Raw genomic sequence first — 26094 nt, 5'->3', positions numbered from 1 at the left:
TAGGGATGGTGCCCCCCAGCAAATCCTACTGCTGGGGTCATACTACCATATCTGTAGAGCTTCTAAATCTATCACTTTGATTTTTTAACAAAAGAAGAAAATGAATTGTTGCACTCTTTCTCAACAAAAGTAATCTCTGCTCTGCATCAAGACTTTCCTGGTGCTATGAAAGAAAACTGAAATGGTTTTAGCAGAGGGGTTAAGTTGTTTCCAAGGACTGTATCTATTCTGTCTTTTCCTCCAGGTTCTAGGCAAAGAAGATCAGGGTACAGAAGAATTTAAATGAACTTAGATACTTTTGTCTATATTTAAGCATCTGAACTTTATAAGTCTACATTTGAAAACAGTAAAACTTCTGCTTTCAATTTTCTCTTTGTTGTACAACAGTAAAGGAAAGACTGGTTCTCTGACAATTAAAAGTTTCAAGTATTTTACCGGCACCTCTTCTGCTGACTGGTACAATGTATTTTAGCGGCAGTGTAGTTTAATATGTATTTATTAAATTTTCTCATTTTCACGACATTTAAGCAATGTTAATATAATCATTTATTGCCCATGGTTGTGCTGTTTGTGCATAAAACAAACCTTGGAAAAATATTTAAATGAAATTTCTTTAACATGTGTATGGAAGAGAATGTAGCATTTCAAGAATATGTTTTTAATTTGTATCATGGTGACTTAGAAAATGCAATATTATCTATAGTAGTGAATTGAACTGATGGTTTCTAGTTACCATGGACTTCAAGATTTTCAAACTGGACCTCAGCATCTCACCTCATTTTTATTCATGGACCGTAAGAGGAAAATAGGGTTTCCTGCCTTTTAAAATCCCAGTTGGTTTTTCAGCATTGAATGAAGAAGTTGAAATTTGAATTGAAACAAATATTCACTATGCACCTGCAGGATAGTCTGTCGAAAGCTGATTTAACGTTTCAACATATTCTGGCTCTAGTGGCTTTGACTTTGGCATCTACTTCTTCAGGGATTTGACTTTCACTTAACACTTTAAATACTACTGAATATTTTTGCACTCTATATTATTATTATTATAATATATTATTAATAATATATTAATAATATAATATATTATAATATAATTATAATTATATTATATAAATTATTATTATATAAATTATATATAAAATTATAATATAATATAATATATTAATAATATATAATAATATATTATTATTATTATTATTTTATTTTATTTATATATATATTTGCACAGGATAGCATCATTTCATATACTAATGGGTAATTTAGCAAGAAAAATCTCTCTAAAAAGAAAAAGATACACAAGCCAACAATTTATTTATTTATAATATTTTTCCACCATCCTTAGGTAGATCTGGCTCTCTGAGAAAGGAAATTTGGTAGAAAGTGTTGATACATTTTCCTACTTTACTAAACATAGTTTTTTGTTTGTTTGTTTGTTTTTCACTTCAGAAGCAGACAGATGGGGGCTGATTTAGTCCTGCCAATCTACCATTTATACAGGTTAACTTTTTGTCCAAGTGTTACAATGTATGTTTTAGTCAAAATTCTTCTGCAAATGATTTCTGCCTTGGGAAAATTTCACTTTCAAGCATAGAGTGGTACATACAATCCATTTTTTCTCCACAAATTTGTTTGAAACAGACATGTTTCATCATGGAGTATGCGATCTTGTGCACAAGTAAAAGTGTTTTACCATGTGCAGGTGGTACTGCCTCCCTGCCAAACATATAGGGAGCTTACCTTTGCAAGGCAGGTCCTGTTCTAAATACCATGCAGAACTCAGCTTCTCACAGGTGACAAACCGGCTTTAATATTAGACATCTTTACAGCCTGCTAGAGAGGGATGACAGGCTTTGTTTTCTTTTGCAAAATAATTCCAGCTTCGTGTAATCCTTCTTCCTTCCTTCACAGTATATTTTTGAAAGCACTTTTCTCCCTTGATCATGAGCATAGAAAACTCTTTTAAGGTCTACATTGCTAGGTAGAGTTTTTGTATGTTTATGACTTCTATCACATAATTTTTCTTTTAAACTGTGTGCTTACACAGAGGCAAGCTGGAAAATTGAGTGTTTCTAGAAGGCTGTCTGACAATCAAGGTAATGTCATATTTTCCAGCAGGAATACCAGATCTATGTCGTGTGTGATTTAACCAGCAGTTTCTGCATGAAGAACAGTATTCACTTTGTTTATTGGAGGATTACTGAAAATCCTATAATTCATCACTAGTCTGTCAGAAGCAAGTTTTGGCTGATTTAGTGCCTCATTCAGAATTGAAATGTACATATTTTACCCTACATGTTGAGTGTTCTGTTTCAAGTCCTACATTCTAGCTTTGTGTAGAATACAAATAGCCCTAGTATATATTTTTGTAAAATGAGAAACCATATTAATAAAAGAAAATGCTTTGAGGCATGTTGCTACCAGGTTAAAATGTACTGCTAACTTGTTATAAAGCTGTTTTTCAAAACAAAACAACTATTTGGGCTATATGGTTATTATAATGAATGACGAGAGACAGTAGTACTTTTTCACACATAAGCTAGTACATGTACTGTAAGTTATCTGCATTAGTTGACTTTAGGAGAAGAGTAAATGCCTATATTTAATATCCTATTTCTTACATCAATCACACAACTCTTGCATCTATTAGATACCTCAGTGTGTTAGGTGGCAAGCACAGGCCACTAAAAATCATAGATAGACATTAATATTTCTTGCTTCCTTAAAACCTCTAAGCTATCCTTTCTCTCTGCTGGCACTTACTTTGTTTAGCTGCATGGTATAAACAAGAGGATGAACAATCATGACTACATGTGTAGGTATTTTATCCAAAGTTATATTTTCATTTTCTGTAACATCAGGAGCTCCATTGTTCTGACTGCAGAATATTTGGGTTGTGCAGGCCTTATAAACTTGTATAGCTAAAGCCCTGCTTGATGTTGGGGCAAGCATTTTGATTAGGGCATAAATTGTTGTATGTACAGATTCCATTTCCTTATGAAAAAGGCTAAGAGGTCAGATATAAACCATGTGTGCTTCCTCTGGTTTTGCTCCGTTGCTGTCAGACTGCTCTCAGAAAGAGTGATTGGAGAAGATTTAGGTATGCTTATGTTTCCTTACATGTCATCCAGAAGGTTGAATGACTTTCTAGAATTAAGTAGCAAGCTGTACTTTCAAAACTAATGTTTAATTAAATGACTTAGCTTGGTTAGCCACTTTGCAGCAAATGACAAGTTGCAACTAATTGCTTTTTCCAGATATTAATTAATAAATTGAAAACCTCTGGGAACAGGATTACCCATCCAACAATTAATTATTCTTGTAGTTAAAAAGGATTTTATGCAAACATATTTCATTACTGCCTACAAATTAAGCTATTAATGTTTTCTTCTAAAAATAAAGTCATTGCTATTATTCCTGGAGACTCAGTCTTTTGAGCTTGAGATGAAAAAACCAACAAAGACAAAGTAGCATTTCAAATTAATAATATCCCTGAGCAAAGTAGTTGTGCACTTGATGCTAGATAACTCACTCTTCCAGGGCTTTCTATTTGGGACCACCAAACTGTATTTCAGATGTCACAGATTATTTCCTTCTTGACTTTTTTCACAGATCTTCTTAAGACCTTTCCAAGACACTAGGTTGCCTTTTAACCTTTACTCTTCTGATCTGTGAGAGTGAGGTTTGAGTAGTTTACACCACGGAGGTCAAAACTAGATGCTTAGGTGTTACAGTTAAAGGAGGTTATGGTTATACTAGACAAGTGCAATGTGCTCTAGTTGACTCTGCTTGGCAGGGTGGTTGGACTAGATGATGGTCCCTTCCAACCTCAACCCTTCTGTGATTCTGTGAAGTGGGTAGATGCTCTGCTGAGAATTTCCTTTGCAGCTGGCTTCCTGCTTTCTCTCTGCTGGAATCTCTTCTCCCTCTACCACTCTCTAAGGCTTTTTCCTATTATCCTGCAGTCCCTCTGTATCTCTGCTCCCCATTCCCTTCTGAAGACTTCTTCAGACTTCCTGAGGTCTACTTGCATCTATTTTGCCTTTTTTTGCCTTGCTTTTTATTCAATTTCATAAGTAAGTTCTCCCCTTTTTGTTGTTGTGGTTGGTGTGTTTTTGTTGGTTTGGCTTGCTAAAGTGAAGTTGCAGCACATGCTACTCAGCAAGGGGCTTGCCTGATCAGCCAGATGTGCACCTTACAGATGGCAAATGTGCCCTTCCTCACTCACCAACTGGCAATCAAGAGATTTGCATGTTTTGACAGCCTTGGGCTAAGCACTACAGTCTTCCTTACAAACAGGCAGAAGCTAAGACAGAATATTAACTTCATGACCCATAGGTGCTGTAGGTCTGAGATGTGTCTGCTTCCTTACATGAACAAGCAATGAATGATAGCAGTAAATAAAATCATTTTGAATATTCCAAATACTGTGTATCATTTCTGGTATAGATGGCACCTTGGTTTTACTGTTATTTTCAGTATTAAATGTGATGATAGGGAAGACAGGGCAACACGTTTATGCCATCGTATAAAACTCAAAATCCAAACGTTTGTGAAAAACAATCTGTTCCACAAACACAAGCCGTTATTCCAGACACAGTAAATTGAAAATCAGTGTTTTGCAGTGACCTGAGATGTTGATGGGCTCAGTCTTCAGAACAAAAGATGCACATAGTGCTTACCCAGAGCTGGGCTATGAGAGCATCTAGTCACTCTGAATGGGAAACTTCACTGGTGTGCTTTATTCCTCTACCTTTTCTCCCAAAGTGTCCTGAAGAAGGTCAGCCATACCACAGGTATCATCAATGTCTTGTTGAGTAACGCAGGTCTTTCTCTAAATCCCCCTCCCCAGCCCCATTTTCCACACCTACTTTCCCTTGCTTCCACAGAACTAGATATAGTGTCCCAGGGGCAGCTTCTGTAAGCGTGAGTTAAGAGTGCAGGTCTGATGTCTTGGCTCATTAAAGGAAATGGAAATCCCATCTCACTGAGGTCATAAACACTCACCTTTGTGCTGGGTACATGGTCACTACCAGTGTTTTAATATCAATTCCTTAGCTTCTGTAAGTGTCTTTTAAGGTCTGAAATGTTGAATCCAGAATGCCATTTTATTAACTTTTCGAACTAGCATTCTAAAAATTACTTGAATCTTAAGAGGTATTTGCTTAAAGGGTATTGGAGGAATGGAACTGGAAAGAGAAAAAAAAATCTATAATAAGATTTACTGCATACATATTGATGCACATACAGTACACTCCCACCTATGCTAACATGCCCTTTGCAGTATAATATGGACTGTGGGTTGCTCAATTGCCTGCTAATAACGTTCAAATCTTTTGATACAGAAAACAAAACAAAACAAACTAAAAAAAAAGTGCACTTAAAAGGCTAGAGATAAAAGATACAAGAGTTCCTGCTACTTCTGTGGACACTGTGAATATCAAGATCAAAAGGCTCCCTATTTGCAAAGGGTCACCCATTTCTATTTTTGAAGAATTGCAGACTGCCAGACTTGGTTTAAGTTCAGTTAGGAGATTGTTTAGTATGTAGGTAATAACTCTTCCATAACACATTTCTCCAGAGCTGTTGTTTACACATGAGCAAAGTTACACATTTTTAAAAATGAAAGGAGACTTGAAAACGTAGCAATGTCTGTTTATGGATTTTACAAAGTTAAATCCTAACAGTCAAGCAACATGACTAGCAGATGTGAGAAGTAACCTAATCTACATTGCTTGCTTGCTAAAATTATTCCAAAAGATTTTAGGGAAGAATATTTTACTGTTATGATTCTACATATTTAAGTCAACTTAGTAGGGTTGGTGAAACTTGATTTTCTTCAGATACGTAAAATGTATAGCCCATCTCTGCATAAATGCACAATTCCTAAAACAACCCTGTTACTGTTTAAACAGCTAGTATAAATAATGAACCACTCCATTACCAAGAATATAAATAAATGTAGACAAGTAAGGGTTCTCTAGAGCTGAAAGTTTAGGTTATGCAAAAACTTCAACAGCTGTAATTTGTAGGTCCTTGTAGACTGAGGGGTGTGAGTGATGTAAACTCTAGAAAGCCGACATTTAATGTCTGTCTATTTTGTCATTCTGCCAAAAGGCAGGACTTCACTGTTATGTTTCTTTTGCTGTGTACAAATTTTGAATAGGGCAACATCTGGCAGAAAAAATCCACAAAATACATTTAGCTATGCAGTGCTGTAAACAGAGCACAGTGTTCTGCTGCATTATGAGTGATGAGTCACTATTTTAGAGAAGACTGGTCATAACCATCTTTTGCCTGGATAAAACTAAGAAATAAGAAGAATAGAGGAGCAAAATACATTAATTAAAATCTATTTCTTCACATGTTATGACTTAAGAGTTAGTTTAGTAGTAAAAGCTAGATGCATCAGAAGTGTTCTTACTAGATCATAATCTAAAAAGTTAATTTTTCCTTGGGCTTAGCTAGCTGAGGAGATGTAGGGTCCTCAAATCTGAGCCCTTAAATCCCCACGGTTAAGTACTTAATTGGAAGCAGCTGAGTTCTCCCCTCTATCCTCAAGTAACCATGCACCTGTAACTTCAGTGATCCACAGTGGAAAATGGCTTAACCAACATCTCAGATATTTGGTCAATTTTGGTGAGAATGTAACGTTTAAAGACCTAAAGTAAAGTGAGAAAATGTAAAACTTTTCACTAGGGTTAGTGCAAGTCTTTTGGCTTAAATTGTTTAAGTGAAAACATGGGGAAAGTTAAGAGCTTTCCTTTGGGCAAGGGAGTTTGGGAGAGAGGGAAAGATGGAGGGAAAGAGAAAGGGGGAGACTGACTGTAACAAGGTGAAATGTATCCTGGTTCAGGGAAAGTTTTAAACAGAGAATCATTCATATTTTATGGCTCTTGTCCAGAATATTTACAGAAACACTGAAGTCTCTACTGTCAGTTAATCTGAGAATACGACTACGCAAGCAATCCCAAGCTACCGAGACACTGTGCTATGTGCCCAGTGAAGATACAGAAGTAAAGCAGGGTGTGGCTCTTAGCTGCTCATTTTGAAATACAATAATGATCTCTGTGAGTTCATTTCTTCCTCTTTATTTAAAGCTACATATTTTGATTAGACTGCCGAACCTTCACTTCGTTTATTGCCATACAATAGCAACATTTTTCACACCAAGACTATGGATAAGCAGTCCACCCCTCTTTGCAGGTGTAAGGACTGTCACCTAAGCATGCAGCCTTCTAGGAAACGAACAGATAAGTGGGAAAAAATGGAAACAGGAAGAAAATTAGTTGATTAATGGCTCTATTAATTCCAAGGGTATCAGAGACTTTGAAAATAGTTTTGGATGTTAAGTAGCAACTTCAGGGATCCTTTGCATAAGAAATGGTCATGTGATGGTAATGTCCCCTTCTGCTACTTGATTCCCAACAGCATCAAGCTTTACCATACCCATGGAAAAGGCAAAGCTGGCCAGTACAATTTATCACCATTACTTCTGTCCTTGGGAAACTTTCTGCAGGCTTCCTAGGGCAAGTGCTACTCCAGGCAGCAACAGTGAAAGGTACCAAAAGGTATGCCTGCAGTATACCTGCCCTGCCACCGCTCATACACGAAAGGGTAGTGGCTTTGTCACTTCAGACTTCCTTTTCATTTGCCTCTGGGATTCAGACTGCACATTCAACTCAATTTGAAGATTTTTATTGTTTTTTAATTATTATTATTATTTTTTTTTTTCCATTGCTCAGTCTGGCTTATACACTTCCCCCCCTTTACTCAAAAATGATACCTAATGTGTGTGTTTGTATGGCACCATCTAAGGAGCCAATCAGGGGAATTATTTTGGCTATCAGAATTTCTTTAATATTTCTATGCATAATAAAAATAATGTCTAATAACCTCCACAGCTGTGTCCCCCATAGCTAGGGGATCACAGGTACAAACAGGAGGTAAGTCACTTTTGGTCGTACACTGGAACAGGCTCCCCAGTGAAGTAGTCACTGCACCAAGCCTGTCTGAATTTAAGAAGCGTTTGGACTGTGCACTTAGTCACATGGTCTAAACTTTTGGGCAGACCTGTGCGGTGCCAGGAGTTGGACTTGATGATCCTTATGGGTCCCTTCCAACTCGGGGTATTCTATGATTCTATGATTCTATGACTTTGATTATCTGAATTTAAATCTAGACCTAAAAAAGTGAGGTGGAAGAATAAGAAAAATTACTAAATCAGGTTTCTTGACAAGCTTCAGCTGGAGGTGAATGGATGGACTCTAGTTAATGCCAGTCCCACTCCCCGTGAGGAAAATTAAAAAAAAAAAGGGGGGGGGGGGGGCGGAATGTGGCAAAAAATTAAACACACTCTTAGGTGTAGTAACATATTTCTGCTAATCTAATAATCAAAAAGCACATTTTCAAATGCCTGGGATTTGTAAATGATTATGTTTTAATAACTTAAGGCATATAGTATTCCAGAGACACCATAAATACTAATGCTTTTCCAGAGTTGTCTTATCTTTGAAAATCTTGAAGTCTGAAAGAAACTTACATTAGAGTGCATTATTTTCTAGGTGAATATGATTTTTTAAAAGCTATTTTGGAGTTCAAAGGACATCTAACTTGTACAACTAACACAAGACTTTCTTCTTCCATCCTAAAGGAATGCTTCTGTTGGCCTGTTGCACAGCATATAGCAGAGAATTAACAAATGAATTATTAACAAAAACATATTTGTTTCTATCCTCAAGTCCTGTCATCATCTTCAGTTCTGTTATGTACAACTTCTACTCTTGAAAAGATTTCCCATAGCTAAAATATCAGAAACACTCAGAAAATTACAGTGTTTAATAACACAAAAAGATTAAAGTAATGTGAACAGAATAATTCTGTTGCTATTAGTATTAAATTATAGTTTAGTCCGCAGATATCCTCCTCTAAATTTTGGTCAGTCCCTTTTATGTTCTAATTGACTGAAGTGGGATGTATAACTACAATCTTTGTTCCTGTGGTTGTTTGCCAACCTGGGTTCATACTTCCACTAACCTTAGCTAGAAATTCTGAAGAGGAAACTAGTGTACATATTGATTTCACCTTATTTTTTATTCTGTCTACAGCATAACTGCACCTAAGCAGCGTCTTTCGAATGATTAATCACTGCAATACAAGAAAACTACAGAAATTCAATCATCCTTGTATCCTGTAATGATTTTACTCAATATACCTCATTATCCACACTTTTGTAGTGAACTGACATAGCTGGATCTTATACTAACATAGCTAATATCTTAATTGTAGTTGATATGCTCGCACTGAAAAGGAAAATGCATATGTAAGTACTTAGTTACTGACTTGCTTGTAGTTGTACTGGAGCTCTATTAATAGCACCATTCTAAATCTCCTAAAAAAAAAAAAAAGTATAGCAATCAGAATGCAATAAATCAAAAGGTGGTAAAGCCTTGTGTGCTAACTAGAGCAGCACGGGGCAATTGATCAAGTCAAATTTTACCATAAATTTTTAGCCCATTGAGTATTACCATTTTATGACTTAAGCCGACAAGGTCACTTCAAATCTGCTTAAAAGTCCTGTTACAGTAACACAATACGGTATATATGTGGCCTCTTCTGTGGAGTAGTTTCACAAAGTCCTGCCAATCCAAGTGACTGAATGTTCGCGGTGCCTTTGTCTCATGAAAAGTAATTGGTAAAGCAGTGGAGCCGGATTGCAATAAGTGAATTCAATCCTTCTGTGACCACTAAAAGTTGAGTTGCTGTGCCGTGGTAGCGATAGGCATTTCTCAAAGCTGGCTTTTGTAAAATCTTCTTATTTGTCATTATTATTTAGTTTACTTTTACCATGGGCATTTATGCCAGTTATGGACTCATTCTGCTTTTGTTCCTTTTCTCAAACTCTTATTAGCAGTTGTGAACATGAAAGAATTGCAGTGCTACATACTTAACTCTGACTGCTTTTTTGAATTCTACATGAGCTGTGAAATTTGGAATCCTTTACAGGTTTTGAAGGGAAAACTTGGATATTTTTTATTTTTTTATTTTTATTTTTTTGTAGTTATTTTCGTGTGGAAGAGGAAAGAAGAAAAAGAAAGATGTATAAGTAGTGCAACCAGATTTGATTCCTGGATATGTATATATATGATTTTTTTTTCTGTTCATTTACTGTATTTACATAGATATATCATGTTTGTATGTTCAAATTTATGATCACTTCTCTGTTAGGAAGTCCAGTATATGTTGCGTCGGTGTGGCAAGAACAAGAAGAAAGTAGAGTTCATTTACCCTGTGTTATGACTAAGATTTCCTGCAATATCTGTTTTGCTGTGTTTTAGTTTTATTGGAGATAGCTGCGTTTAAATATATACAGAGTTTTTTTTTTTTAAGAATAAAATATCCATATTTTCCTAGTATGGGAGTGTCATAGGAGAAAATGCAAATAATATATTTTTTTCATTTAATAGATAAACTGAAAACTCTTAGAATGTGTTTCAGGTATGACTTTCCTAGGAGGCATCGTAATAGGCTTTATAATGATAGTTTCTTCTGAAAAGTCATACTAGCTCTTCCGTATTGCATAAGCAGGAGATCCTAATGGACAGTCAGGTAACTGAGCAGAGCACTTAATAACCTATTATCTGTACAGTGCTTACTTTATCAAACAAGTGAGGCTAGGTATTTCAGATTAATATATACAAAACAGAATACAGAGACAGAGCAAAGAAAAACAGACTAACCCAGAATGACAGGGTCAAGGGCAATATATCCACTGGTTGGCTTTCTGGGTCATAGTAGTTTTAAATATTTGAGAAGCCATTCCAAGAGTAATACAGAGTTCTTTGTTTTGCGATAGATCTTTGACCAGATCTTATCTACATTCATAGAGCTGGACTGTAAATCACCATGTCTCTTTCATGTTTGCTGCTTTGTAGAAAACTTAAGAGGCAGCAAGTAATGGCCTTAGTGGAGGATCCAGAGGAGCTTTTCCCAGTGTTTTCTTAATTTGATGTCTAGTGGTAGAAAGTGCAGTACATTCAAATAATTACGCTAGTCTTTTCAAAGACGCATTTCTTCATTTCCACAGGACACAGCTCACAGTTAGGTTGTGGTAAACTTATTGCTTGATGCTTTCAACAGAATTTTCCGAGTATTTTCCCAAAACATCCAAAGTAGATGTCAGAAAAAATAAGCTCCAATACCTTTAGTACTACAGTAACAGCTACCTAACGCAGGTACTTCTGTCATGATTTAAAAAAAAAAAAAAAGTCTGTTGTTGAATATTGTTATAGAAAGATGTAGATTCTCACATACACCCTAAAAGTGAGGAGGAAACACTAACAAACATTTTAAATAGATAAGTCTGAACAATTCATGCCTAATAGTAGTAGCAAAAAACCCACCTTCTTTTATTGAAACTGGTGGCAGATATACTAAACCTTCCTGGTCTTATGTATAGTAAGTCACCTCTGACCACTTTATTGCTGGCATCTCTGTGACTGTTAGCAAAGCTAGCTACTTGCTGCTAATACTTATGGTAGTCTTTTGTCATGCAAACTTCATTAACTAGAAATGAGACCGAGTACCCAGATAACAATCAGATAACTGTTTCTATTTCAGTGGAGTTTTGACAGGTTAAACTCAAACAGATGGTCTTATTTTGTAACAGGAATTCCACGTGTTTTGTTGGGAAACAAACTGTTGGCATCACAGTATCTTTGTCTAGTGTGTGCGACAAAATGACCGAACGTCTGAGAAGTGCACTTGGCTTTGAATTCATTCTGCCTGTCAACTATATTGGACCATTGTGGGTTTCCCTGTTCCACCCTGCTTGACCAGGCATGCAATTACCACTCCACCACATCATGGCTCCTTTTGATCTTGACTGAGCCCCTGATCTGTGCATACTGACCTTGAATGGCTGTCTTCTCAGTTTGTGGCCGTTTGCTCTCTGGATTTGGCCTGTGCAGTAGTGCAGCAAGAGCTGCTAATTATGTGGTGGGCTCAATATGAGCCATACCTGGGAAATTCACAATGCAGAGAAAGTGGATGGTCTGTGTGAATGAAGATGAAGAGGCTTGATTCTACTCCTTTTTAATACCTGTTGAAACTCAGTATGCTGGTTTCACACTGATGGACAGCTAAGCTTCACCACACCACTCTCACTGCCACTTCTCAAAGGAACAGGAGGAGAAAATATGATGAAAAAAGGCTCATGGGTTGGGGTAAGGACAGGGAGATCCCTTGCCAGTTACTGTCATGGGCAAAACAAATTCAGGGTAGGGAGATCAATGTAAATTATTGTGTATTACTAACAGACTAGAGCAGTGAGAAGTAAATTACTCCCTCCCCTCCCCCATCCACCCTCTCATATCTCCTCCTGCCGAGCAGCATAAGGGAATGGGGAATGGTGGCTGCGGTCAGTCCCTGACGGCTCTTCAGTCTCCGCCGCTCCCTCACGGTCCCTCCCTGCCCCTGCTCCCCGTGGGGTCCCTCCCACGGGATGCCGTCCTTCCCGAGCTGAGCCTGCGGGGGCTGCCCGCAGGCAGCAGCTCTTCAAGACCTGCTCCCACACGGCTCCGTACCACGGGGTCCATCCATCCCCCAGGAGCAAACTGCTCCAGCACGGGTCCCCCACGGGTGGGCGGCAGCTCCCCCCAGACCCCCTGCTCCTGCGTGGGCTCCTCTCCACGGGCTGCAGCTCCGGCCCGGGGCCTGCTCCTGCGGGGGCTCTCCATGGCCCGCAGCCTCCTCCAGGCCACATCCACCTGCTCCAGCGGGGGCTCCTCCACGGGGGGGCTGCAGCGTGGAGATCTGCTCCGTGTGGGACCCATGGGCTGCAGGGGGACAGCCTGCTCCACCAGGGGCCTCTCCCTGCACAGGCCGCAGGGGAACTGCTGCTGCCTGCCTGGAGCACCTCCTGCCGCACTGGCCTGGGGGCTGCAGGGCTGGTTCTCTCCCATTTTCTTACTCCTCTCTCCAACTGCTGCTGCACAGCAGATTTTTCCCTTCTTAAATCTGCTGTCACAACGGAACAGCCAGTGTCATTCACTGGCTCGGCTTTGGCAAGTGGCAGGTCCCTTTTGGAGCCTCTTGTCTAACATGGGCCAGCTGCTGGGCTCTTCTCACAAAGGCTACTCCTGCAGCCCCCCTGCTGCCAAAATCTTGCCATGTAAACCCAATACACCCAGTCAGTATTTTAGGATAAATCCAGTGTTTATAATAAACAGGAAAACTTGCCATTAGAATGTAGCTCTTTAAGCTTATCAAAGTTCTATCTTTCCACTGTGCAGTAGGTACCAACTATGCATACATTGCTTCCATGTACATCACACAAGACAATTCCATTAAAGCTTCAACAGAATCTTTCGACAACAGAGGTCTTAGATTTCCTACTAGTACCTAAACTCACACTGTTTGTTAATGTTATGCTCTGCTACAGTGGCAGCTTTAATTGTTGTATATACAGTTGTAGTCTCGTTCTAGCATGTGCTCTTGCTTATTACAGCTAGCAAACTTTTTCTATATTTTGGAACTAAAACATTTTTAAAGCTGATGATAATTAACATGAAGGAAGTCAACTGCTTGTATGCTTTGAACAATTTATTTGGCAATTGCTCACGTTTGTTACAAAAAGTTCATACATGAAGACATTTGGATTGGCATGATTGGCTTTTGCTTGCAAGATTTTGGTAATGTATAATACAAGTAAGTAATACCTGTGCAAATATTTGCTTAAGGATAATGAAAACCACAGCTGTCCACTTTGATTAAGTAAACAATGGTTGCAGGGGAATGAATCAAGTGTAAAAGTAACAGTCAGATCTGTGCAGAGTACCTGCTATGTATATTTTGAAATGTTGAAATATAATAAAATGCATGAAAATAAAATATTTGTATGCCTCAATTTTAATTCATACTCTGAAGAATATTCTTCTTCCTTAAAATATGGTCTTTTTCAATTCCAAAGCTAAGGCATCTGCATCATGGCTCAGAAGTGTTAGGGATAATGTCTAGCATGTTTGGCAGTTGCTTGGAGTAGCTGCCTACTTTTGTGCACTTTTTTTGTGCACCTTAAGAGGGGAACAATTCAATTTTCCAACATTAAATATTGTTGGTTCCACACAGCTTGTTCCACTCCCTTTTATGATAGTTCATTCACAGACATGAGCTTGCTGTTACATTTGTTAAAAATAAGAGTCTAAGAGAAATAAAATCTTAAATGTGGCTGTGTGTGATTTCCAGACAAGATTTGTTCAACATATAAGTAAGACTCTGAGGTCAAGGCTCAGTGCAATGACTGAACCTTGCTATCTAAAATAAGGTTGAGTGTGTTGTTTCTAGCTTATATGTCCTGGAAACATGTGTTTCATTGGCACAGGTTTTTTTTTTTTCATTTGCTTTGTTTTGTTTTTTGATAATGTAGAAGCAAATCTGACCCATGTGATGAACGAGAAATTATGTTAGTTCTGCCATCACAGCAACAATAAAGTAGAAAATATTTTAGTTTGTAAAACGGGAATTTATACGTTCAAGAGTCAGAGCTCTTCAGTGGGAAGGCACAGCTTTTAAAACCAGTTGCACTTTATACAATTGTTTCTTTCAGGACTCATTAACATGGTAGTGTGGCAGCCATGCATGCCGCTGCTGAAATGGAATCATAATAAAATGATTAATGTTGATCTTGTGATTAGCATCAGTTGCAATCATTAACTGTGTAATGAGGAATGATAGTGGGAGCTCAGGAAATCCCTGCCTGGCTTGGGGAAAAATGTGGCAGTTAGGTGGAAACTGCCAAGCGCTTTGAAGCGCCTGCTAGTGAGTGCATGCCCAGGCTCTCCTCTACACTGCTGGGTTAGAGAAGCTGCTCCTTGCTCGGTGTGTGTAGGCAGGCACGGCAGAAGGGAGCTCCAAGGCATCATCACACTGTTTGGAAGTGGCTTTGTTGGCTTGAATCTGTGGGACTGTGACTAGGTTCTCACTTGATTCATGAGCTGTCCACCCACTGGAAACTGGAAGTAAGTATATCTGGAAGTACTCTGTTCATTCTGTTTTCCACCTCAGGGTGCTACTCTTTTCTTATTATTGTTTTTGAGAAGAGCATAAGCAAACAATATCCCATCTCTTTTCATGCAGAAAAGTGTTACTTGGATCTGTTAATTAAAAGCAAATAACAAAGAGCAATTTATCAAAGTCCATTTACGCAGCTGAGCTATTTTTTTTTCCTGTAAAAGTGAAGGCAACTTAAACAACATGAGGAAGAAAAATGGGAGTCTCTTTTAGAGCAGAAAACCATTATGACTTCACTGTATGCATTCAGTTGTAATCCAAGGGATCAAATAGATTCTGCAGTAGGAAGAAAAAGACTTTTCCTGTCTAGACTCGATAAGCATAATGTTAACAAAACATGGTTTTAGATATTGCCTGTCAAATGAAGAAATATAAATAGTATTTATACATTATTATTATTATTTAAGTAAATAACTCAATTCCATGAAAACTTGGAAAAACCTAGAACAAATCAATAAGGTACAAACTTTAAGGTAATAAGGTTTCAAACTTCAAGTAGCTAGATTACATTTTTTCAGAAGTTAAAATACAGACAAGGTGTTAGTTTCCTTTACATCCTGGGATCCCTGGTGTTTGTTCTCCATATCCTGCATAAATGCAAATGTGACATATGGGCACACACATGATGCTGTTTAGCCACCGACAATCTTTGATCACAAGTACTTGGAGTGCTCACTGGTGACGTGTCTGGCCAAGGCACTTTTACAGTGATTCTGCTACTTCCTTACTTGCTCCACAGTCATTAGTACAAGCTGAACTGAGAGGAAGCAGAAGCGAGGAATTTTTCACATAGAGATCATAATTCAATATATGAAGGCTTTCAGAAGAAAACTAAGAGTTTTAAGTGCTTGAATTAGAAACCAAGATGCTTTGTGTTAAAAAGGTTTGTCCCCTCTGAGAATTGAAGCTGTTTTATTTAACCTTATGCCAACTGTTCTTGAGCAAAACCTATAGCAGAAATAATACTGACTAATGAGCAGCTGCTGATCTTTGAATACAGAATTTGATGTTACATATTGCTAGTTCAGCTTTGTGAAATCACCTTCTATCTTGACTTGGTGAAGACAAATCCCAAGAGGCTAGGTAATGCTGTAGATAGCCAGAAACATGATTTTCTGTCAGCTTGAGGCTTTTCAAAAACTGATTCTCAGTAATATGAAAGAACTTGAGCACGTATTTAATGATTTTATTTAAGAATGAGTATTGCCCTATTGTTGTGTAACTTGCCAGCCTTGGTTTCTAGGAATATTGATAAACCAGGCCTCTCACTTGGGTCCCCATGTTTCTCAAATTAGTGTTTAATATCAGGCACTTGAGCTTGAAAATTAATTATTCATTTGTCTCCACTGTGCCCTTCTGTCAGGTAGGTGGAGATTATTACTTGCTTGTAAGTACTTTTATAATACAGAAATGCTCTGATCAATCTATGTGTGTTGTTTGCTCTTGCTGTGTTTTGGAGGGCTGAGTGGCTGGCTGTTACAGACATATCTTATGAGGCTGTGTAATTTCTGATTTTGAAATATAATGTGAAAATTAATTTCTGATTTTGAAATATAAAGTGAAAATTAAAAAAAGTTCTAAGGATAAAAATCTTTCTTACAGTGGTTACACTGCCTGTAGTTGTCAACCAAGTGAGAATAACCATTAGGATATGTAACAGCAGCTTCTACTATATTTATTATGCTGTTTGATCTGTTTGGTTTTTATATTACCACCTAGATTGAGGGAGATTAACGTTGTTGTTTTGTTTCAAACATAGGAACGTATTTGAAAGTGCTTAGAAATAAATCTATTTTCAAGTATTCTACCTCACTAAGAGTGTTTTTCTGAATTGGAGTCTTAGAGATTTCAGCCTAAGGCTGCAAACAGGACTGGTATTTTTGGATTCTAAATTATTTTTCAGAAAAAAACACAGCCCTGTGAAAATTGTTGTTTCTCCCGGTTGATGGAGTGTTATACTCATAAATCATGATTATTTTCAACCTTTTGGTTGAGGCTATTTTGTTTTCACAGCCAGAAGCAGTAAAATAATCAATCATGTAATAATGCCATGGATAATTATCATGTTGCTTGGTGTTCTTTGAGCTACTGCAGGTGTGTTCAGAGCCTCTTTTGGTTGTGTTTAAACTGTGATTTTACAGCTGAGGTGGTGAAGAGCTTTGGAATGTATCCACAATTGCTTGCTTTTTTTTTTTCCCCCTTCCATAATACTTTAGCAACAAAGACTGTTTGTTATGAAACCCAGAATGACTTTTTTTCCATGGTTCAAGATGTTTATATACTCCTTCATATATTGACTTTGACTGCTCAACATATCGTACAGAAAAGCTATGCTTGTGATAGCTAGTGGATTTAATTCCATTGTTGCTAAATTAGAAATGACATTGAAATGAGTATGTGGTTTAAAAAGTCTCAAACATTTTATGTTGTAAATAGTATTGAGTTCATTCTTATTTGTTAAACTTTCAGAACAGTTTTATTGGCATAATTACATCATAAAGCATTACTTAGAAACAAATTATTTCTTGCCTGTCTTTACTAGGAGCAAATGTAATCCTCTGTAGTGGCTAGACTACCTCTGCTATGGGGTGCAGAAATATGGTTGAAATCTGGAATTCTGTGATCAGTTGAATGTGGTGTATATCATCACAGCCATCAAAAAGCTCTATCTTGCGTTTTCTCTGCCCCAGCTTCTTGATTCTGGGCTGCTCCATCTCTTGTGCTGATTCAAAAACTCATACAGCTGCACCAGTTACCACACCAGGGAACTAACCTTTACTCCCCTCAGCCTCTGGGCAACTGAGGTACAAAAGCTTAAGGGATATTTACTGCAGACATGAGATCTGGGTGCCCACATACTTTTGAAAATCCTGGTAGACATCTGTCTCCATCTTTTGGCATCAAACACTTTTAGCATTCTTGCCTAAGGTGACTTGGCCAGGACTTTGCAGAAAGTGCTAAGAATTGAAAATGGGATCTGAATATTCCTTGGTGCAGGCTGAGATCCCATAATGATCCCCAGCCTGTATTATAAAATAAGAGCAGATGAATTTTGTCTTAACTTTATTTAAAACTATTTTGGCTGTAAATCAGTAGAATAATTTTTAGCCCAAAGTTTATCATCTCTGGAACTTTGTTGCATGCTGAACATGGTGACTTAAAATAAGCATCTTCTCATCCATGGCTGCTGTTTGTTTTACTGTAATGCTGCAGCAGGTGTTAATGAGGGTTCTGATGTGAACAAAATCTGAATAAATCTTTATCTCCAGTATATCTCACTAATGTTTCTGAATTCTCATTTTAAGTAGCAAATATGAGTTCTAGGAGAAAGAATCAAAGTTATTTAACAGCTAAACTAAAAAATGAGGGTTGTGTAATAAAAGATTGACAGTTCAATTGAAAATGCAGCTGTGATTAAATGTAAAATATACATTAACAGGCATTAAAATAAATCAAAGTATTCTTTGAAGTCTGTGTTTAAACCCCTGGTAATATTATTTTAAATGGCTTATCTGATTTTGTTCTTCTCATACTGACTTCATAGTAGTAGGTGAGGTGCCTGGTTGATGACTGGGAAGATAAACTGCATCTTATATATATTTCTGTTTTGGAAGACCATTGTAACTCTGTGTGGAAATTGAGAATCTTCCATGCTCTGTAGTTTTATGCTGATGGCCAGCTCATCATTGTGTTTTATGGTGTTTTAAGATGATTTGATGGCAGGTTAATAGAGATTGTTTTATTAAATTAGGAAGTTTTGCAGAAACATTGTGAAATTTGCAAAGCAGGTTTTTCATCATGCACTTGCCTATTAGTTTTCCAAAACCGTCCACTAGTGTATCTTGCATCAGTCTGCGACACAAACATTCGCTATATCGGAGATTAATGCAATATGTAGATTCTCTCTTTATGCATTTAACTGACAAAAGAATATCAAGCTATAGGATTTTCAAGGCCTGTTAGGATGTGTTTGAGAAATGAGGTGTTCCTGTGCAGAATGAAGGTGATTTAATATTTGTGTTTGGAATTTTACTTTAAATTAATGCAAAATTTTCTGTCTTAAACAAATAATGAAGCTGTTTTCATTGCTTCAGATCCTAAACCTCAGATCTGCCTTTGTTTCCTTGTGTAGTTCCCACATTTTGCAGTAGAGCATTTTTTCCTGACACTTGCTGACATTAAACTATTTCAATATAGATTTTTTTCTATTTTACCTAAGAGCTAAGGAGAAGAAAATTCACACTAATGAAACAAGAGATTTGCTTCAATAAGGAATGCTTATAAACTGTGGGGATTTATTCTGTATAACTCAGTCCTGGCTCCTGTGAAGGGTTTCTTGTCTGTGTTTTCTTCCAGCTTTCTGAAGGTTCTGTTACTTGCAGGCTGGTGTCGGCCTTACTTTAAATATATTTGTTTGATGTTATTTTGATGACTCTTGTTGTTAGAGCAGGCGTACAAAAGCTTACTCCATTTCCAATAGTCTTATAGCGAGAGCTTTTTATTACTATGAGTTTAGCTGCAAGTAATTTTAAAGTACTTATGGATGGTATCAAAAATACATTTAAATTAAGTGTTTACCATATTATCTGGCAAAAAGTTTGCTTTGAAAGCTGATAGCAAGTTAAGAAATGTTTGTTATTCAGACTTCAGTCATCTGAGTAGAGCAACTGCAACAAAAACTGCAGGTTATTTCCCCCTCCTTTAGCTATTTTTATGTGAAATTGCAGCAGTTAAGTAACATGTGCTGTGGCGGTTCTAATCTGCCATAACTATGAAAGGGGCGCACTGATTTTATGCTACAAACTGCATCTTTTGTAGACTATTCACCACCCTTTACAGGTCTGCCAAGCCCACTCTGCAATTGGTTGCCAGGGGCTGCAGATGTTGGAAAAGAGAAATTTCAATGAAAGGCCCTGATTCAGCAACCTAAGCAGCCTGCCTCCCCCAGCCAAAGTAATCAGATTGGCAGCTGAATCAAAGGGTACAGTGGGCCCTTTGTTTGTGAGCTCCAGAGGTTAGTAATTGACAGAAGGTCAACAAAGTTTTATGAAGAAAAGAACAGAATATTAGAGGGTATTAGGCTGCAGAGGGAGAGTTTGAGAGTTTTATGTTATTGAAAGAAAGTTGGAACCTGAGTCAAAGGTTACAGTTGTGGGAAGCAAAGGGTGCATATTGCCATTTGAATCTGAAAATAGTTTCAGCTACAGGAACAGGACTATTGATGAGCAGAACGAATGGCTGAACAAAAATCAGCAGTTGCCCTAGCTGTAGGTAAGTGCAGTTGTTAGTGTCGAAGGATTTTTTTGTAAGCTTTGGGATTTAACATACAATGGTAGAAGGACGGTCATTTTCCTCATAGAATCATGAGTCTGGAAGAGATCTTAAGAGGTCCTGTTTCACCCTGAGGAAAAGAAGAATTAACTGTATCTGTGCAGTATCGTCTGCAATAGGTGCTTGTCTAATCTCCCACCTTGGAAAATGTCATTTGTGGAGACCTGTGCAGTTGAAGAATGCTAGGTCTCAGTCCATGTCTAATCTCCTTCAGACTAAGCAGGCTTTGTCATTCATTTTTTCTTTTTGTTGGTCATATTTTTAGACCAACCCTGTGGCACTAGTTGTAGTATTTCAGTTTGTCCCAGATCCTTTTTGAAAGGTGATACACAAAACTGGAGAAAAGACTCCAGGGGTTTACTAGTGTTGAGTAGACTGGAGGGATTACTACTGTTTACATGTTCTGGTGTGATATTTGCCTTGTTTGCAGTAACTTAAGATTGTTGACTAATGTTCAATTCTAATCCATGTAAGCCAATTCAATGCTGGCTTCTATGTCGGTTATTACTCATCTCTGCTCTATTGGAAATGCTTAAAAATAATCTCTTTGTTCCATTATTTTTCCAGGAACTGATGTTAAGCTGATGGGTCTATAATTCTCTGGCACTCCTTTTTACCCTTTTTAATAAGTAATAAGAACTATTTGTGCAATTTCCAGCCCTTTAAGATCTCATCTGTTCTATACAAGAACTGAAAGACAGTTATAAACGTTACATGACATTGCATCAGCCAGCTCTTAACTGCTCTAAATTAATCAGGCCCACTCTGGCTGAAAATACCTGACTTTGTTATTCTCTTCCTGTTTGAGGCTGAGGCTCTGGTTTGTCCCTGGTATTAATTATAATAACTGCCTGCTTGGGACTGGCTTTTTGATGAAGATTAATGTATTGTTTTGATGTCTGTTTATAGCCATAAACATTTTTAAATGTCTTTATTGCAATTACCTCTCAAGTAATGAATGATGTGTAAACTCATAACCATTTCAGAAGGAAAAATTTAATTATTTTATGATGAACGGTGTATGGACCCTAAGATGGTGTTGTTTACCAGGCAATTTAGTTTTTCAAGTGTGTGAAAGAGCATTCCTGTCTCAGTAGTGCAGGATGATTTCTTGTGCGTTATGTTGGTCATCAGTGCCTAAAATGAAGTAGTGAATCTACCTGCCCTAGAATCCTTGTCACTCAGCAAATCTTTCTCATATTTGTCAGGAGAAGGGAATTCACATGAGAAGGGAAAACTATTTCTATTCAGTTGGAAAAATGTTTTATATATTGCTTTTTTTTTTCTTCTTCTTCTGCAGTTTGCTATAGTATGTCACAGAGATTGAGTAATATTAACTTGTATTTTGTACATCAGAAGTATTGAACATTGACTTTAAGTATGATTTGTGTTTTGACGTTCGTATTTTCCTTACATTGAAATAGCTTCCTCTCCTGCCCTGAAAACCTAAGATTTTTTTCTGTGTAAGTAAGCAGTATAAAAGAGGTACTATTTACAGTAGCTACATTTTACTTGGTGGTATGGTCCCTGAAAAGAGGGATATTCCTGAGGATCTGATGGGTGGTAAATCTGGAACGTGCATTACCCCATACAGGGATTCTGCATTCAGGCTGAGTTCTGGTTATGCTGAAGTCTTGTCCGTTCAAGTAGTGCACAAGGAGGGCAAACACTGGTCATCTTCTCTACCTGACAGTCACTGCAAATGTAGATTGAAGAAGTGGGTGTTCAGAAATAAGCTGTCATGTATTTAAAGTCTGATCAGAGAATATGTGTAAGTGAAAAACATGAGAGCAACCATACTGGAGCAGATCAGAGGTCTACTCAGCTCTGTGACATGGCTCTGATGGAAACAAAAAGGAGATGCTGAAGAAAAAGGGTAAGAAGGGGGCTGGCAAGTATAGTAGTACTTCTGGGTATTTTCCTAGCCTCCAGCCATTTTGAGCTCAGGGATTTCCTCACCAACATATGATTTCTGTAGATTAGTTAGTGCTCAATGGATTTTTATTCCATGAACTTGCCTGGTCTCACCTATACTCCATGTGATCTCTGTCCACAACCAAACTACATCTCATCTGAGAAAATGTTACCCTTCACTTGTTCTCAAATTGTCTTTTGCTGTTTTTCCCTCATACCCCTATGTCTTTTATCGAGAGGTTGGTAAAAGAGACAACAGTTTGAATCTGAATAGTCCAAGAACCTCATGACTCAAAAAAACTTTGCTGACATACACCTCAGCTATCTTCTCCCCAGAATTCTAGCAGCTGTGAAGAAGCTATTTTGTAATTTTTAGTATCCTCATTGCTCTTCTCTGAAATTCTTCAACTCTTCTGTGCCCCTTTTCAAGATGAGAGCACCTGAACAACATGCAACGTTCAATGTATTAGAGAATGCCTTAGATTTATACAGCAGCGGCATAATGATGTTTTCAGTTTTATCCTTTATTCCTTTCTGAGGTATACACAACACTGATTGGATTTGCTTTTCTTACTGCTGCTGAGCTCAATTTTGATGGAACTAATAATGTTGAGACCAAGATCTTGTTCCTCAGTTATCATAGTTAGCTCTGAAAAAAGATGGTATTTAGAAAAAGTTTTCCCCATGTGCATTGTTTTTCATTTCTCTTCATCATTCTCAGCCAGGTCTGTTTTCACTCTCATTCCATGTCTTCACTTTCTTTACTTTGAAAATAAATCACAGAATGATTGAGATTGGAAGGGACCTCCAGAAATGATCTAGTCCAAGCCGCCTGCTCAAGCAGGGTCACCTACAGCATGTTACACAGGATGGCATCCAGGTGGGTTTTGAATATCTCCAAAGGAGGAGTTTCCATAACCTGTTTGGGTGGCCTGTTCCAGTGCTCTGTCACCCAAACCACAAAGAAGTTCTTCCTCATATGGTGATGGAACCTCCTGTGGTTCAATTTATACCCATTACTGCTTGTCCTGTCACTGGCCACCACTCAGAAGAGTTTGGCCTCATCCTCTTGACATTGTCCCCCCAGATATTTGTAGAGGTTGATAAGATCCCCTCTCAATCTCCTCTACTCTAGGCTGAACAGGCCCAGCTTGCTTAGTCTTTCCTCATAAGACAAATGTGATACCTGTGTAACCTTTGGTCATTCCTTTTCCATCCTTGTAGATTTTCTCCCATTCTGGCAGCAGCAGAACATGTGAAAAAATGCCAGGAAAAAATACAGAAAGTAGGAAGAAAAGTAAAATGGGATATCCAGATCGGAATATTGACTAAATTAAATGGGAAAAGGCATGCAAGCTAAAAATCTGATTTTTAGCTGTATAAGACAGCAAACTTGATGTATATGTCTGTGGAAAATTGGTGATGGCACATGATCGGGGTGCATCTGCCTTACAGTGAGGGAGTTAAGGAAAAATGACAGTGAGGGTTATTATCTAGATGATTTAACTAGATGATCTTTAAGGTCCCTTCCAACCTTAGCCATCTACTGATGGAAGTACAAGGGATCTTCTCCTTGCAGGATAAATGTACTAAGTTAGGAATTCAAATTCAGAAAGCACTGAAAATTATATTCAACAAGAATACATATTGTTTTCATTGGAGAGTTTCTTGGTTGTAGGATTCTTTTATTCTGTTTAACACAAAGGGAAAAGATTTTATTTGGTTGCAGCATTTTCTTGATCATCTGATCCATAAGCATTTCTGGTGGAAAAAACAAAAAACAAAAGATTAATTTTTAATGCTGATAATAACATCATGGTGTTTTAACTTATGGTTCAGTAAATTCAATCTTAAGCTTGGGAATTCATATTGAATGTGGTCTAAGTGGAATTTTGCAAATTGCAGAAAATATAGATGTTTCTTTCATAAAAGCAACAGTTTAAGTGACAGATCTGTTTTGTATTTATAATTTACAAAGTACACAAAGTATTTTCAGTCTTAACATTAGTTAGTTACAAAGACGTTGCACATAGGTGCTGTCTATGATTTGTAATTATCCTCTCATAAAGCACATCTGGAGAGAAATGTTTTTACCAGACATAAACATATCAAGCATGAGAATGAATTACACAAAACTATCGTTGAAACATATTTCAAATCAGCAAATGCTTTTTTTCCTCTTTCCATCTTTATTCTGAAAAGCTTTCAAATAAAAAAAAAAAAGAGTGAGACATGAGTTTGGGAGGAAGGAAAAAGAGAAAGATATTTCTGTGCTAATTTATCTGAGTTAATGCTTTTTCCTGCTATGAATCTCCCTAATTGACTGAAGAAATGAAAACAAGTCTTTTAAAATTGAACACATGGCATTAAAGCAAAAGTGGCACTCAGATCTTGGGCAGTTGGGATTCTGGAGGACTAAGCATAAAGTAATAAAGTGTGCCTAAGAATGAACTTCTATAAATAATCTTTCATGCAATGAATACTGGTGGTGGATTATGATCATCTGAATTTGCCAAGTCCAAGTGCTTGTGGACTGAAAGAACAGTTACTTTTCCTATTCTTCCTTTTGCTCCACTGTCTGGTCTGAAATCATACTGTTATCTTCCTTGTGGCTGGTAAATGTTGAAGTCCCTCTAAACTCCTTGTGGAACCTGGAGGAGGTCAATCAGAGGCAAGGTGAACTTGCCTAGCTGCTTCTTGGTAAAAATTAGAGGTGATATATCTGATATATATATATTCTGTCATATATATATGACAGAAGCACCCCTTACATGCCTTTATCAGTTCACACATAATCATGTCTACCCAAGCCTTAAACTTTCTAGTTCAAAAGAGAGTGTCTTACCATATGTATAGCACTGTCTTTACTGTTACTCTAACTGGGGTGTCAGGGAATGAGCACACAATTCATTTGGCATCAGAAGCACTACCAGACTAGGAGCCTCAAGCAGTATGAGATGAAGGGACGGCTGAAGTAATGACAAAGTGCGAGGATTGAGAAAAAATACTTAAGTGCAGACCCGCTATAATGTAGAGGATCTCTCTGATTTCTGTGTTTTACCCAATAAACTTAAAGGCAAGTTAGCTAAATCTTTTGTTCTCAAAAATAATGGTGACAGTCTTAATTCTTCTTTCGTAATGCAGGGGGAGTTATAGATGTCATTAATTGTATTTCATCACTGTGGCGTGCAGCCAGAATGTTTTTATAAGATTTATTTAGTGAGAAGGAAGGGCTATGAGGGCAAAAGGAAGAGTGAGAACCTTTTCTCGAGTTCTGTTTTGTCCAAAATGTCACCATGAACACCCCTGCCGAAGCAATATCTACAGCAAGTACCACATTTTTCACTTTGGATCCTGATAACCTTAGATTTATATGCTGTCTCTTAGTGATACAGCAAGACAATAGGGAATTTGGATGATTGAAAGTGAATTAGTGAGAATACAAAAATATGGGGGATCTGAGAAGTTGTTTTAGTAAGAACAATGGTATAACCTTGTCTTATTTATAAGTTTAGCTTTTATCCTCAAAGAATAATACTTTCAAAAGGGAGAGCAAACAGGAGAATGTCCACTTTATAATGGTCAGGATTTCCTAAGAACTGCAGAAGCAAAGGAACATGGAAGTGTTTTTTGCTGTCGGAAGGAACTGATAGCTGACTAACATTGGTTCTGTCTTGCTCTGATATATGCTAGACATAAGCAACGAGGGCAAACAAAAGAAAGTCCAGAAGAAAGTTTCATCAGTATTTGGAATACTTGAGGAAAGATAATGAGTTCACT

At 37.5% G+C, this 26094-nt stretch overlaps 1 protein-coding gene across 10 annotated transcripts in view; it reads left to right on the top strand.

The window, feature by feature from the left end:
- ROR2 (receptor tyrosine kinase like orphan receptor 2) overlaps positions 1-26094 on the top strand; it is a 151189-nt gene that overhangs the window by 80215 nt on the left and 44880 nt on the right. Inside the window, exons 1-2 of one of the 10 annotated variants that reach the window (XM_080575108.1) lie at positions 1253-6639; positions 7432-15017. The exons of 2 other annotated variants lie outside the window; for them this stretch is intronic. Coding sequence is in view for 1 of the 8 variants with exons in the window: in XM_080575105.1 (XP_080431231.1) it covers positions 16561-16570 (10 nt within the window). In the remaining 7 variants the exon portion in view is untranslated. 7 more of the 10 variants (XM_080575107.1, XM_080575109.1, XM_080575106.1 and 4 more) reach the window with 7 other exon arrangements.

Source organism: Anser brachyrhynchus (genome assembly GCF_964034855.1).
Source record: "Anser brachyrhynchus genome assembly, chromosome: Z".
Taxonomy (NCBI): Eukaryota; Metazoa; Chordata; class Aves; order Anseriformes; family Anatidae; genus Anser; species Anser brachyrhynchus.
The sequence above is the reverse complement of the archived record's forward strand: the minus strand, read 5'-3'. Positions and strand labels throughout refer to the sequence as shown.